We start from the raw sequence: 14,721 nt of genomic DNA, 5'->3' as shown, positions 1-14,721 counted from the left end.
GGAGTGTTCTAGAACATGCCCCTTAGGACTGGTGTGGAACTTGATACGATACAAAGCTCTCCACACAGACCTGATGTGAGAAATGACCAACAAAACGGTTCGTATACTGATCATTTTCTCATGATGAGCACAGCATCCTCTACCACTCAACTCTGCCCAGGGATGTCGTGTATCCCTCCGACGTGTATCTTTGAGGCTGCTCTCCGCCCTGCACCATGAACTGGGGCATGCAGCAGGATGAGGACAAAGTCCTGGCTCGGCAGAACTGGGCTCCTGCAGGGACCCCCAAGGCGAACAGCTGCACAGAACAAGCCAGCAGGCTGGCACAGGATGGCCTTGGGAGGGAGCCCAGCCTGGAGCAGCGGCCATGCTCTGGGGAGGCTGTGCCAGGATCGCAGCCCTGGGTTGGACCCTGAGAACACTTAATCGTCAGAGACTGACTAAGAGGTGCCATTATGTCATTTCAAAACAGCGTCTCCCATGCAGACTACTTAGCGGGACTCATGATATTATATGAAAGGCTGTGTAGTCCTTTAGCTAGAAAGTGTGTAGCCAGATGCTCCATCCTACATGGGAAAAGTGTACCTGAAAAATGTGTTTTTACACCGCATTCTGCTGTCAGTGATTCACTCTCTCCGAGAGTCAGCGTGCAGGGCAGGTGCCCACACTCCCACCCACGGCCGCCGTGTCATACGTGTCCAAGAGCTGATGGAGGGAGGCCGCGTGGGCACAGGCTGTGTGAGGCTGGCCTCCCTTGGCCAAATGCTCAAGGCAGAACCTCTTCCCCCCGCCACACCGCCCCACCCCAGGACCAGCAGGCCTGGCCCGTAGCACGATGTGTCAACTCGACGTGCGGCCTCCCTCAGAGCTATCACTTACCCCTGGGAGAGACAGCGCAGAGGGGCAGCACCCGGCATCCCTCAGAGCTATCACTTACCCCTGGGAGAGACAGCGCAGAGGGGTGGCACCCGGCACTTGCTGGTGCTCACAGTTGTGGGCCTTGAGCAGCAGCCTGACCTCTCCCACTTATTCTCTCTGTAACTTTGTTAAACTGGAGTAACAATGGCAGAGGGTGCTGGAAGAGTAAGGGCTCTGGAGTGAGAGATACTATGTTCAAACCCCTGCTACCACACGTTCCCCGCCTGCCGGGCTCACTAGTCAATCAGCCTCTCCGGGCCTCGTCTTCTTACTTGCCAAGTGGGACACCGCGGGTTCCGACTGACGGGTGTGGACAGGGACAATGCCCCACACAGCGTCTGCCCATCTGGAACCATAATAGCACTGACATCTCAGGAGATGGGTTTGAGTGTTAGTAAGAAAACAGGGAGGGCTACGCCTGGGCCGTAGCAGCTACAACGGACCCTCCTCCCGGACGAGTGGGATCACGCCTCACACCCAACAGGCTCAGTGCAACTGCGGGGTGGAGGGTGGGTGGGTCCCAGGCGCCAGCCTTCAGGCACCGTGGCTGAGTCACTGTCACTCCAGACATCAGCCGCTCACTTGCAAATTGGGAGAATGATGGAATTTGGTCATCCTTTATGATGTATTCCTTTTTTTTTTTTTTGCTCCCTATGGGAGCCCAAGAACATGTTCAGCCAGTGTCCATGCCATCAGAATCCAGGGCTGAGGACCACAGCAGGCCTGCTCCGCTAGGTCACACTTCATCCCCTAGAAATCATGCCTTTACCGTGGTCTCCTCTTAGCAGTTTTATGCAGCAAAACGTTTTTTAAACGTCTTTTTGGAAAAGCAAACATATGCTCTATTTTCTGGTTTAATTTTTGTTGGTTTCAATGAATAAAAACAAAGAGTTGGACACGACAAAACTTAGAGCCACAAGCCATTAACTAGGTGGCAGCAAAGGGCACCAAGAGGAGAGATGAAATGCCCAAAGTAAACAAGGGCTGGGAAGGAACATGAAAAACGTTCCGAGGAAATGGATGTGATGCAAGGCGCTGCGAGATAAAGCAGCAATTGTTCTGTGCAGGAATGACAAGGGTGCCCCACGCGCACAGGGCCAGGCTGGGCAGGAATCACGAGAGCACCTCGCCACGCACAGGATCAGTGGGGCCAGGCGGTTTGGGCGGCCAGGACTCCACACTGCAGGGCTGTGCCGCTGTCTGCCAGCACGTCCCTCCTTGCCCTCGCCAGGTGTGGTCTGGGCGGGGCGGAGTCAGGCTGCTCCTCCGACAGCTGAGGCCCTCTGGGTCTGTGACAGGTCTGGCCCCAGAGCAGCCAGCTCTCTGTGCGTGGGCGGCTTCCTTCATTGCATGGGGCTCTGCAGGAGGGGGCAGAGTGGATTCATTTCTTCATCCTTAAAGCGGCTGGGACTTACACAGAGGTGCACAAGTGTGCCCCGAGACCCCACAGGATGGAATAACGAAGACAGGACAGCCATGTGACCACGTCCCATGGGGCTGCTTTTTCTCTCTCCTCTCCTCTACCTCTCTGGCACTTGCCCTCTGGCAATTAAACAGTAAACAATCTTTTCTAAAACGACAAAAAAGGCCAGTACTTTTGCTGTTCTTGTTTGAGAGTCCACTTTGGACAAAGAGAAGGAGAGAAGGACCCACCCCCAGAGCCTCCTACATGCTAGATGCCTGGCTGGCTGCTCAGACTCCAGTGATCAGCCCTGAAGTTCGGAATCTAAAGGGAGCAGGCGAATGAGAGGCACACGAGGATCATGGAACCGCAGGGAGGAAAATGCCCAGGGCATACAGGGGCACGTGGAATGTCCTCAGGGCCCACCTGAGGGGTAGTCAGGGAGCGCAGCCCAGAAGAGACACAGCCTGGCCTGAGTCGGAAAGAGAAATCAAGCCAGCACAGGAGCAGGGGGCAGCCAGGGAGCTGGGTGTGCAGAGGCACTGGCCTGCACTGTCCAGGCTTACTCTGGGAATCTCAACTCCTTTGATAAGCCATGGGCCACAGCTAAGGGGACACTGGCTGCGGGTCAGGGGGCAAGGGCAGTACAGGCTGGCTCTGTCGGCCACAAATGGCAGTCTGGGCTTCTTTCCGGCCATGAGGCGTCATGGGGGATCTCACAGGAGGGAAACACCCCCGAATCTGCTTCACTAAGCCATTCTGGCAGCTGGGAAAGGAGGGGCAGGGAGACCAGTGAGGAGCCGGCTGGGGAAGCGGGGGTGGAGGGACGGAAGTGGAGAGCTGCTTAGGAGATGCAGCGGGCACGACTCAGGCCTGTCTGGATGTGGGGGCTCAGGTGGGAGGAGAGTGAAATCCAGATTTCTGTGGCCAAGCCCGAGACCTGTGCTGCGCCTGCTCTTGGCATTAAAGCGCTAGCCTCCTGGGAAGTTAGGGACACTGTCAGTGGCTGGAATCTGCAGAACATCTGGTTCTAAGAGCTGTGGGAGACCCCCGAGACACTCCGTCAGATCCGCCGTCACATGCGGGAAACTGCAGCTCAGAGACATCGGGGCACTGGCTGGCCGGTAGCAAGGCCAAGCAGAGTCTGTGCCTCCCATCTCCCATGTCTATCCTGGTCCCCGTCCTCCCTGCTTCAGCCCAAATGAGCCCTAAGGAGAGCCAGAGTCATTTAAGGAACTGCCCGGAGGTGAGGGTTTTGGGAACTGCATTTTCTCCAGATCACAAAAGCTCCTGATTTCCCAGAAGCAATCAAATGGGCAAGTCAGAGCTCCCTGTCCCAGACTCCCTCCTCAGCCTCAGCACAGCTGCAGCATTGTCACTAGAGTGGCAGTGGGGACAGCAGGTCCTCCACACAGAGTGCACAGCGTCTGCTCCACGTGCTGACCGAGGCCTGCCCAGCACTGGGGCTCGTTTCCGGGGAGCCTTCCAGAGGGGACTGGAGGCTTCAGGACTCCATAATGGCAAATGGACACAGGGACACAAGAGGATTCAGAATAGAGGGCTCCTGGGGCCAGCAGATGGCGTAACAGTTATGTCACTGGACTCCCATGTAGTCGACTGTGGTTCAAGTCCCAGGCCCGGCAGCTCAAAACTCACACCGGATGCATGTGCCTGCCCAAGATCCTGAGAGAAGAATGGGGGAGAAGGGATTGTGGCATGGCCATCCCCTCTGGGGCTGATTTCTCACTTTCTGTCTCTGTCTCTCCGGTGAGTGCATGTGTGCCCTATAGCAAAAATCTCTCTCTTAAATGAATCAAGAGTCCCATTTCTACACAATCACCAAACAGACTCTTCAGTACAATCCTTCTCATTCACCACAAACTAAAACGTGTTCAAGGTGCTGCATAATCATGTGTGCATACACATACACACAGATACACACATGCCTGTGTATACACACAGACACACACCTGTGCACACACACACGCCTGTGCACACACACTCACACCTGTGCACATACACACATGCACACCTGTGCACACACACACACTCACACCTGTGCACACACACACACCTGTGCACATACACACAGACGCACACACCTATGCAGATACACACAGACACACATGTGTGCACATACACATGGACACACACCTATGCAGATACACAAAGACACACATGTGTGCACATAAACATGGACACACACATACACACACACACACACACACACACCTATGCACATACACATACACCTGCATGTTCCCAGCAAGAATCAGTTATTCTTAAATAGAGAAAAATACTGCTGCTCTGTAGTCTACAGCGTGACAGACAAGCTCAGGGCTCTGAGTCGCAGGCGATGTGGGCAGAGTCATGTGCTCATCTGCCTCCCTCCCTCCTCCCTCCTCTCCCTCCCTCCTTCCTCCTCTCCCTCCTCCCTCCCTCTATCTCTCCTCCTCCCTCCTCTCCTTCCCTCCTCCCTCCTCTCCCTCCTCCCTCTCTCCCTCCTCCCTCTTCCCCCTCCCTCCTCCCTCCCTCTATCTCCCCTCCTCCCTCTTCTCCCTCCTCCCTCTTCCCTCCTCTCCCTCCTCCCTCCATCTCTCCTCCTCCCTCTTCTCCCTCCTCCCTCTTTCCCCTCCTCCCTCTTCCCTTCTCTCCATCCTCCCTCCCTCTATCTCTCCTCCTCCCGCCTCTCCTTCCCTCCTCCCTCCTCTCCCTCTCTCTTCCTCCCTCCTCCCTCCTCTTCCTCTCTCCTCTTCCCCTCCTCCTTCCCTCCCTTCCTTTCTCCCATCCACCTTTTTATCCATCCAGTCGCTCACCCCTCTTTCACTCATTCATGCTTCCTAAGTTTTCTCATTTCATCCGTTCACCTGACATCCCACTGGGCCCTTCCTGAGTGCCAGGTATTGTCCTATGCCCTTGGGTCACTTAGAAGACTGCCACGGTATCAAAAGGTTTTCTCTAAAACAATCCGTATATTTTCTGGGAGGGATAAAGGGAAGCACATAATTCTGAAACTTTCTGACTGAGTTCTTAGGGTAAAACAAAATGCTAAAAGAGCAACTAATGGCCCCACATGGGCTAAATTGATTAATTGTAGGTAACTGTTGAGTCAGGCTTTGAGGGATGAGTAGGAGTTTGCCAAGGGGACTAGATGGGGAAATAGCACCAGCTGAGGGAAGCGCCACATCTTTGGGGGCACTAAGATTCCAAAGGCTAAGAGTAAGCAGGGACATCCTCACGCAGAAAGACCATACGCTGGTCAAATCCTTGATCTGTGAGCTGCAGACATGCCAGGAGTTCAACGTCAGCCAGAGACCTCACCGGCCAAGGGCATCGGCACTGACCTCCCAACACCAGCCAGCAAGCCCCAGAGGTTCTCGCCTGCAGCTCTGACCCTTCTTCCCCGGGGACTTACGGGAGGTGTATGGGAGACGGGAGGAGAGGTACACTCACTGTGAAAAGAAAACTAGGGGTTTGGGAATAAATCATCTATTTCAGAGTTTATGTGCTGATTTGCTTTTTACACTTTCATCTGAAAGAGTGATAGGGAAAGGGAACAAGGTTGGTGCTGCTTGGTTTGAAGCCGGTGCTCTTCCTCGCCACGGCTGTGTGCTGGGAGCCTGCGGCCTCCCTGGACTGAGCCTGGCGCTGTGCGTGGGGCGGTTCTGCTGTCTCATCCTGGCACATCGTTTTTAAACTGATGTTTTCTATATTAACATTGTTATGGATATTAGGCTTCCAGGGCCCACACGCTGATATGCTACGCGGGAAGCCCATGCTGCAATCAAAGGGATTTTGAGCAGCGCCCTGAGCGAGCACCGGAGTGTCAGTCCCATGCCTTTTCCGTTCCGTCAGGATTGTGGACAAAGAGACATGCTGAGATGCGTCCTTGTGCCAAAACCCTAGTCCCTCTCAGCAACACCTCGCACAGAAGCAAACACAAACATGTTTAACAGGGTTTTTCCTTTTTTAATGTTTTATTTAACCCTCCATTGTGTGTTTAAGTATTTTATTCCCTCTCTCTCTCTCTCTCTCTCTCTCTATTTTTCCTTAAAAGAGAAACTCACCAAGAGTAACTGGCTATGTTACTATTGTTAAATTTATGTTGTTTTGCAACTCAGAAACCAGCTACAGTATGGCCCGGCTCACATAATAAAACACCTGAAACAAAGTCAGGAGGGGGAGAACTTGTGTAAGGGACTGAGGAGCAGGCACTAGATTCTCAGTGTCGAGAAATCTGGAAACATGTCCAGAGCCTTGGAAACACAGGCCTGGAAGAAGCAGGAGCCAAATTGTGCTGGAGCGTGGGCATCCTTGCCGGGATGGCTTGGGGCCAGGAGTGCTTTGGACTTCGGATTTTCTTTTGCATTTCGAAATACTTGCATATGCAGAATGAGATATCTTGGGGATGAGACCCGAGTCTAAACAGGAAATCCTTTTATGTGTCATCTACCCCCTCAGACATATACCCTGAGGGAATTTGAAACGATCATTTTGTATTGCAGGGTTTGGACTGTAGCCTGTCACAGGGGTTGGGCGAGGAATTTTCTACGTGTGATATCGTGTCTACAGAGATTCCAGAGCATTTCAGATTACAGGTGTTCGGCACAGGGCTGCTCAGTGACCGCCCTGGTTGCGGAGACATTACAGAGGCTGAGGGGTGGCCAATCCCTGGGAATGCCGTATCTACGTGGTCACATCTCTGTTGCACAAAGACTAATTTCCGCTTGTTGGAGCAGGGAAACTGATGATCTTGGCCAGTTTACCCCATTTATTCATTTATCTATTTTGAGAGATTTTGGCTATAGGGTGCATGTGCTCACCAGAGACAGAGACAGACAGAAAGCGAGAAATTACCACAATCCCTTCTCCTCCATTTCCTTCCTGGGGTCTTGGGCATGCACACACATGCACCTGGTGTGAGTTATTTTTTGTCACCAGGTCTAGGACTCAAACCATGGTTGGCTGACTACATGAGAGTCCAGTGCGTAGCTACTGTGCCATGTACTGGTTCAGTTTGCCCAATTTTTAAAACAAACATGGCTTCCATGTTTTCGTTTTGTTGGATCATTAACTTAGAGTGAATGCCGCACAGCCCTGACTCCACTATGGCCACTCCGTGGGGCCAAATGGTCACAAATGTGGATTTGCTTAGTGAAGCCCTGGGTGTGAATCTTGACTGCCACAAACTTGGGTGAGTGCCTTAATGTCTCTGGACCTCCATTTCCCTAACAGGAAAATGTGCAGCCTCTCAGATGTGCACCTTATGAAAGCACGTGCATGCAGCTCCCATGCACACTCCACGTGCTCCGCACACAGAGTATTACTGGTTCTGTACTGGGCAGCGCTCTTGCCACCATGCTTCCCTCTGTGAACACAGCTGTTGGGTAAGAGACTACTTGGGGGATGCTGTGAAAAGATTCACAATTCACAAAGCCAAATACAGACAATGCCGCAAGGTGGAAATCGGCTTTGAAGAGGGACCTCCAACAAGAGGTGTCCCAGGGCAGAGCTGGGCCTGGAGAACAGACCATCCCGGAGCCAGAGCTCGGCTTGGGATCACCAAGGCCGAAAGCAGCAGACCCGCGTCAAGTGCCCGGACGTGCCCTGGGCCAAGGTGCCCAGTTATAGATAGATGCAGCTAGTTTCAAGGCAAGTGAGATAACAAAATGGAGACAGTGGAAGCCATCTTCATCTCTCGGCTGGGCGAGGGGACCGTGATAGTGCCAGGGCCTCCCCAAGCACTGAGGACGCCAGATGCCGTACCCGGAGAAGAGATGAATAACATCGTGTTTGGGTTCCTCCAAAAGTGCTAGGGGTTCACCTGAGAGGTGCCCGCTGGCAGAGGAGGGTCAGGGGCTAGAAAGAAGGGCAGAGACTAGAGGATGGTGTGAAGCCAGTCACCCTGGCAGCTACGGCCCCTGCATCCAGCCGGGTACCTGGCCTAGGGCACTCTTCCATCACTGCAAGGCTGCTCCTGGGCAGCAGTAACTCCCTGGCCTACTCTGCGTGCTGTGCACACAGGCAGAGCAGCCTCCTCTGGTAAAAGCCCTCAGACACAGAGACGCAGATGCCGGCATCTGTAAGTCAGCAGGGCACACTGGCAGGGCTGGGTCCCTGGGAGTGGGCAGGGCACGGCAGCCCCTGCCAGACACCTGCTCCTGACCTCACATGGCTCACTGCCTGGTACAGACTAGGGAGTGCTAGAACTAGACTCCAGACAGTGCAGGACAGAGAGAAGGGGCACCACTCCCAGCAGGCACCGGCTAGAAGGCAGAACTGCAGTCCTGGAGCAGCCCCCACGCTGGGCGCGGAGAGGAGAAAGCCTTCCCGGAGATGATGCATTTTAAGGCCTTAGTAGGACACCTGGCTGCAGGAGGATGGATGGATGTCCAGCACGATCAGAATGATGGGAGGCAGACAGCCACCAGCCTTCACGCTGTCCTACGTGGAGTCGGTCTTTGAGGCTTGGTGGTATTTGTTTGCGCCGCTGGCTCTGCAGTCACATGTCCCTTTGTTCTCCCCGCATTGATCCACTCATATATTTATAGCTCCGATTCCTTCTCTCCTTCACTCCCAAACCCGTTTATTCACTCTCACGCGCACTTTGCCAATCATTTGCTTACTCACGCACTGACTTCTTTACAAATCCATTCATCCCAATGCATTACTGAGCGACTCCTATCGGCATCGTGGCCTGCCAGATGACACAGGTGCATGCTCACGTTGGGAGGTGGGTGGATGAGCACCACCGCCTACACAAACCCTCCTATCAGCACTTAGAGAAAAGGCAGAAATGAGAAGAGGCTCGGTGAGGCTGCCCCTGAAGCCATGGGGTCACGCTGAGGCCCAGTAAAGCACACACAGAGCCAGCTGACCGGCGGCTGTCCCCGCTCACCTGTGATCTCCTTGGTTCCTCCATTGGTGTGCTTGAAGCGATCTCCTTCCACCCGCACGCTAGGGCACAGCACATCTGAGAAGGAACAGAGGCTGATGAGAAAGTGACCCACAGTCACACTGAGAAATGAGACAGCAGACGCACCCCAGCCCCCTTAACGGCACGTGGGGTGCTCCGAGCCTGTGCAGACGCAGCAGCGGCCACAGCAGCCCATTCTTGTCAGTCTTTTCACTTCCTTGTGGACTTGCTCTGCATCGACGCTGCAAGCACTGCGCTCTGTACCAGGGCCAGACGCCAACTCGGCTTTGTCCCTGTCTACAGAGAACCACAGCCTTGGCCGTCAGAGGGAGTCGGACATGACCAGCAATACTATCAACCCAGGGTGATAAGTGATCAAAACATGGACCGGCTGCTGCAGAACTCAGGGCCAGCAGAGATCTGGGGAGGTCAGGGAAGCTTTCCTGAAAAGATTCCTCTTAAAAGATCAGTAAGAGTTAGTCAAATGGTCCAAACAATAAAAGGTGATACAGACCGAGGGGACCTCGTGTTTATAGGCATGCACACAGATAGGACAGGTCCAAGGGGGTGCAGAGTCGAGGAATGCAAACGGTGAAACCAGACAGGTCTCGCGAGCCAGCCCAAGGAGTTCCAGGTTCGAGTCCAGGAGAAAACAAACTCCAGAGGAAGCTAAGCTCTCAGTTACCCAAAGCAAGAGACTAAGTCACAGAATTAAAAAAGTGTATTAAACTATATTATATATATGCCTTATCTTAATGTCCTCATGAGTCCTCACATGAAAGGAAATAATTGGAAGGATAATGAACCATTTCAGACTCTCTAAAATCTCAGGAAGAGAATGAACTGAACTTAAATGTGCTGGGTTGGAGGCCGGCTCTGCGACAGGCCAGCTCACTGGCCATGTACAAGCACTTGTCCACAGGCAAGGTCAGCATCCTGGCTGTGAGTGTTGCCCCCTTCCAAAAGAATGTCCACCCTTTCTGTGCTTGTGGTCTTGCAGTCTGGACTCAGGAATCAGGCTCCCACCCCCAGCCACCCCCTTGGGCAGATCTGACTGTCCATGAAGCAATTTGGTTATCACAGATTTCTCTTTGTTTATTAATTAATTAATTTACATTTCCAGAGGGTGTGTGCACCTGCCAGAGAGAGACAGAGAGAGAGAGAAAGCGGGAGCAGGCACCCTACAGTGGGCCGTGGTCTTGCCACAGTCCCTTCTCCTTTTCTACATCTTGTCAAGGTCTGGGGCATCTGTGCACACGTACCTGGTGTGTTTTTCAAGCCACAGGGACTGGGATTCAAACCGTGGTTGGCCATGTGGGATCTGGCTCCCTTAACCCCTGGGCCCCAGGGCTGGCTGGCATTTTTTATTGCACTTTCTGGTTTACATATGATCATTGCACATCTTTGCAGGGTGCACTAAGGGTTTCAAAGCATGCACACAGAACGTAATAATCAAACCGTGGAAACAAACATTATTATAATTACATCGCATTTGGCAGTTCTGCCACCCCATCACTCCCGGCGTGATGGTCTCTTCTCATACTTGGGGGTGTAACTGGTTCAGTGTGAGAATGACCTGGGCCCCTTACCCCATCAGCAGTGAGAGGAACAAATGAGATCTTTCCTAATTTGGGAGAAGGTATTTTAGTGTTTATCCCAGAAGGCACCAGTAGTCTGATAAGCCCCGTGGAAAGGGTTATTTTGGAAATGGCACCGAGCTGTCTGTCTAGGACTAAATACGAGGGGGAGGCAGACGCTGCTCAGTGCAGGCAGCCCCACCCAGCACCGAGGCAGCTGTGGGGTGGCAATCGATTGCTTAACATTGGCAGCCAGCCAGAGACAGCCTGGGGACTGCGTGTCACTTAAATGAGTTTAAAATTCAAAATGAGTTGACTCAGAAGGTTCTATCCTTGATTATGAGCAAACCTCTGGAGGCTGAGGGCTGGAGCTCAGAGAAGGCTGTGCTCCCAGTCATGTCTCTGCAAATATCCCGAGAGGAAGCCCCATTCTCAAATCCAGACAGCAAGGCCGTGAACACAGGAAAAATGGAGGCTCTTTTCAAAGATGTTAAAACTTGCCCAAACAGCCTTAAGAACTAATTCTCAAAACAGCCCACAAATTCCCCTTCGGGGCCATCACTAAGCTTCATAGTTCAAGAGGCTCTGAAGGCAATTTATACTTGACTTGGTTAAGATGGGACAAATGGCCTCCCAAAAGCTCCCTCCAGCCAGGCTTCCCAGGGATCCACCTGCTTACTTGGCAGGAAGGTAGAATTCTCAGGCAAATCCCCTCTTAGCCTAGAAGTCATTTTCAGATTCCTTTTTGGCCAAGATATCTCTATACCTTGACAATGGTCTGTTTATTTCCACACTCACTTATTTACTCAATCTGAAATGTCTGCTGAGCTCCAGGGACTTCCATGCACTGAGCTAGATCTAGGGACTCAGAAACGAGTAACAGCTAAGTCAGAGTCCCTGCCATCAGGGCACCAAACATGGAAAGGCAAGACAGTGTCAGTACTGTCGCCTCCTCCTTAATCTGAAGCTCTTCAGCCTGCGACATCCTGGGCCTGTTCCCATTCACCCCTGTCTGGGGGAGGAGCCCATCCTCAGAGCCAGAGTTTGAGGGCTGATGGCAACACAGTGCAGCCCTGATGGGCAGAGCTGCCTCCCCAGCAAGCTGGGGGGCTTCCCTCTCTGTAGGCCTCTGTCTTTACTGCTCCAAGCCTGCAATGGGCCTTCCCTTCGTGATGAACAAAAATGCCCCCGGTGCCTGAGCTGAGAAGTAGGTGTGACCACTGGACCAGGACACCTTCCAAGATGGAGTCCACTGTGGTTTTGACAAGCCAGTGAGATTTCCTGGGCTCTTAGGCCACTGCCACAGAGCTGGAGCTGACACCATGCATTATCAGCCTAGTGTCTGTTCCTTACTTTTTGCTACAGTACCACTTTAGGGACCAGCAGATGGCATAGCAGTTACATCGTTGGACTCCCACATGGCTGACTGCAGTTCAAGTCCCAGACCCAGTGACTTCAAAATCATGCCAGGTGTGTGTGTATGCATGTGCCTAAGATCCTGGGAGGAGAATGGAGAAGGGATTGTGGTATGGCCATGCCCTCTCTCTCACTGTCTCTTTCTTTGGCAAACACACATACCCTAAGGCAAAAACCTCTTTAAAAAAATGCCACTTTAGTTCAAAACAGTAGACCTTTTGGCCTAAAGGAAAAAGTTGTAGCTGACTGCTCTAAACCAGTTATGGTTATTCTGTTCCTCAAATTTTCAGACTTGCAGCTGAGGATGGATATGTGACCCTGTTCAGGCCAAGGGATCAAATAACAGAAGCTGGCTGTGACTGGGGGAAGGAGCTTTGGACTTTCTTGATGTAAGGAGACACAGATACAGATGGAATGGGGTGGGCATGCTGTGTCTGGGGGAGGAGCCCATCCTCAGAGCCAGAGTTTGAGGGCTGATGGCAACACAGTGCAGCCCTGATGGGCAGAGCTGCCTCCCCAGCAAGCTGGGGGGCTTCCCTCTCTGTAGGCCTCTGTCTTTACTGCTCCAAGCCTGCAATGGGCCTTCCCTTCGTGATGAACAAAAATGCCCCCGGTGCCTGAGCTGAGAAGTAGGTGTGACCACTGGACCAGGACACCTTCCAAGATGGAGTCCACTGTGGTTTTGACAAGCCAGTGAGATTTCCTGGGCTCTTAGGCCACTGCCACAGAGCTGGAGCTGACACCATGCATTATCAGCCTAGTGTCTGTTCCTTACTTTTTGCTACAGTACCACTTTAGGGACCAGCAGATGGCATAGCAGTTACATCGTTGGACTCCCACATGGCTGACTGCAGTTCAAGTCCCAGACCCAGTGACTTCAAAATCATGCCAGGTGTGTGTGTATGCATGTGCCTAAGATCCTGGGAGGAGAATGGAGAAGGGATTGTGGTATGGCCATGCCCTCTCTCTCACTGTCTCTTTCTTTGGCAAACACACATACCCTAAGGCAAAAACCTCTTTAAAAAAATGCCACTTTAGTTCAAAACAGTAGACCTTTTGGCCTAAAGGAAAAAGTTGTAGCTGACTGCTCTAAACCAGTTATGGTTATTCTGTTCCTCAAATTTTCAGACTTGCAGCTGAGGATGGATATGTGACCCTGTTCAGGCCAAGGGATCAAATAACAGAAGCTGGCTGTGACTGGGGGAAGGAGCTTTGGACTTTCTTGATGTAAGGAGACACAGATACAGATGGAATGGGGTGGGCATGCTGCTCTCCTTCCTCCTCTCTGGAGCATAAGACCTAATGTTCAGGAGACTGTTCAGGAAACCAAGATATAGGGTCTCTAAACCAGCAATCCCAAGTCTACATGAAGAGCACAGGAAAATAAACTTCCACTTGTCGAAGCTACTGTAACTGGGTTTCCTTTACTTGCATCTGAGTGCCTTCCAAAATTGCATGCATTCCCCATGTTGAGCAGCACTGAAAAGCCAGAGAAAATGACTGGAAGGCCAGATTCTCTTTCTGAGTGCCTGAGGACACCCAGAACTGATGCATTAATTTCCTGGTAAAGGAGCTGTGAAAGATTGGGATACTGTCACTATCCCGATTAATGTGGATTTATCAGGTGATCATTTGGGATCGAGATAAGATGCAGTTTGGGAATGAAAGACAGGGATAAGCTCACGGGAATCAATATGTGTATCTAAATTGCTCTTGGTTGGTTGGTTGCTTTTCCATTTTGAAAGCACAGTAACTCAAAATCAGAAGTGGCTGACTGCAAAAACCCTGCTCCCTAGGCGATCCTTCACTGTCTCACTGTTGACGTTCGTTTTCCTTCATTCTTTAGGAACATCCTCGACCTCTGGAGAGGGAAAATCTCTTCACATGGGATGGGTTCTAGCTCACCTGGATGATCAGAGCTGCTGCTCCAAGAGGGAACATCGGGAGCCTACTATAGCCTCTCTGGGAACAAAGCCTCGTTGTCCACTGCCTCCATTTGCTCAGGGGTGTTTGTATGGGGGGGCGGGGAGAGCGTGTGCACAGGGTGGTCCCTGGTGTCCTCATGCATATGCTGACAAGGTTGTAGTTCTGTCTGGGGACACACAGCACTGCCATCCCCTGGCCTCTGTGGGGAAACTGGGATGGCCGTTACCAAGCACCTACTGGGTGCAGCCCTCTAGCTTGGGATTTAACCCACAAAACCATCCTAGGAGGCAGATTTTGTTCCCATTGCACAGGTGTAAGAACTGAGCCTAAGGAAGCTAAACTCACTGGAGGAGGAGTTTCTGTATAAGAATAAATGCCTACCTGGGTCTGGTCTAGGCAGAGAGGCCGGCCCAGACCAGCAACGCAGCAGGAGCAGTGGAAGCGGGGAGGGTGAGGGGGCAACCCCACCAGGCACTGACAATCCCTGCTCCTCCTTCACCAGGAGACACTGCTGAGTACAGTATCCAGATGGGATGTCGGGCATTCCGAGGGGGCAGGGAAAGATG

At 52.4% G+C, this 14,721-nt stretch overlaps 1 protein-coding gene across 1 annotated transcript in view; it reads right to left on the bottom strand.

The window, feature by feature from the left end:
• Positions 1-14,721, bottom strand: part of COL22A1 (collagen type XXII alpha 1 chain) — a 272,600-nt gene that overhangs the window by 227,820 nt on the left and 30,059 nt on the right. Inside the window, exon 4 of the mRNA XM_027773278.1 lies at positions 9,219-9,293. Within this exon, the coding sequence (XP_027629079.1) occupies positions 9,219-9,293 (75 nt within the window). The remainder of the gene's footprint in view (positions 1-9,218; positions 9,294-14,721) is intronic.

Source organism: Tupaia chinensis, unplaced genomic scaffold, assembly GCF_000334495.1.
Source record: "Tupaia chinensis unplaced genomic scaffold, TupChi_1.0 Scaffold000335_1, whole genome shotgun sequence".
Classification (NCBI taxonomy): domain Eukaryota; kingdom Metazoa; phylum Chordata; class Mammalia; order Scandentia; family Tupaiidae; genus Tupaia; species Tupaia belangeri.
The sequence above is the reverse complement of the archived record's forward strand: the minus strand, read 5'-3'. Positions and strand labels throughout refer to the sequence as shown.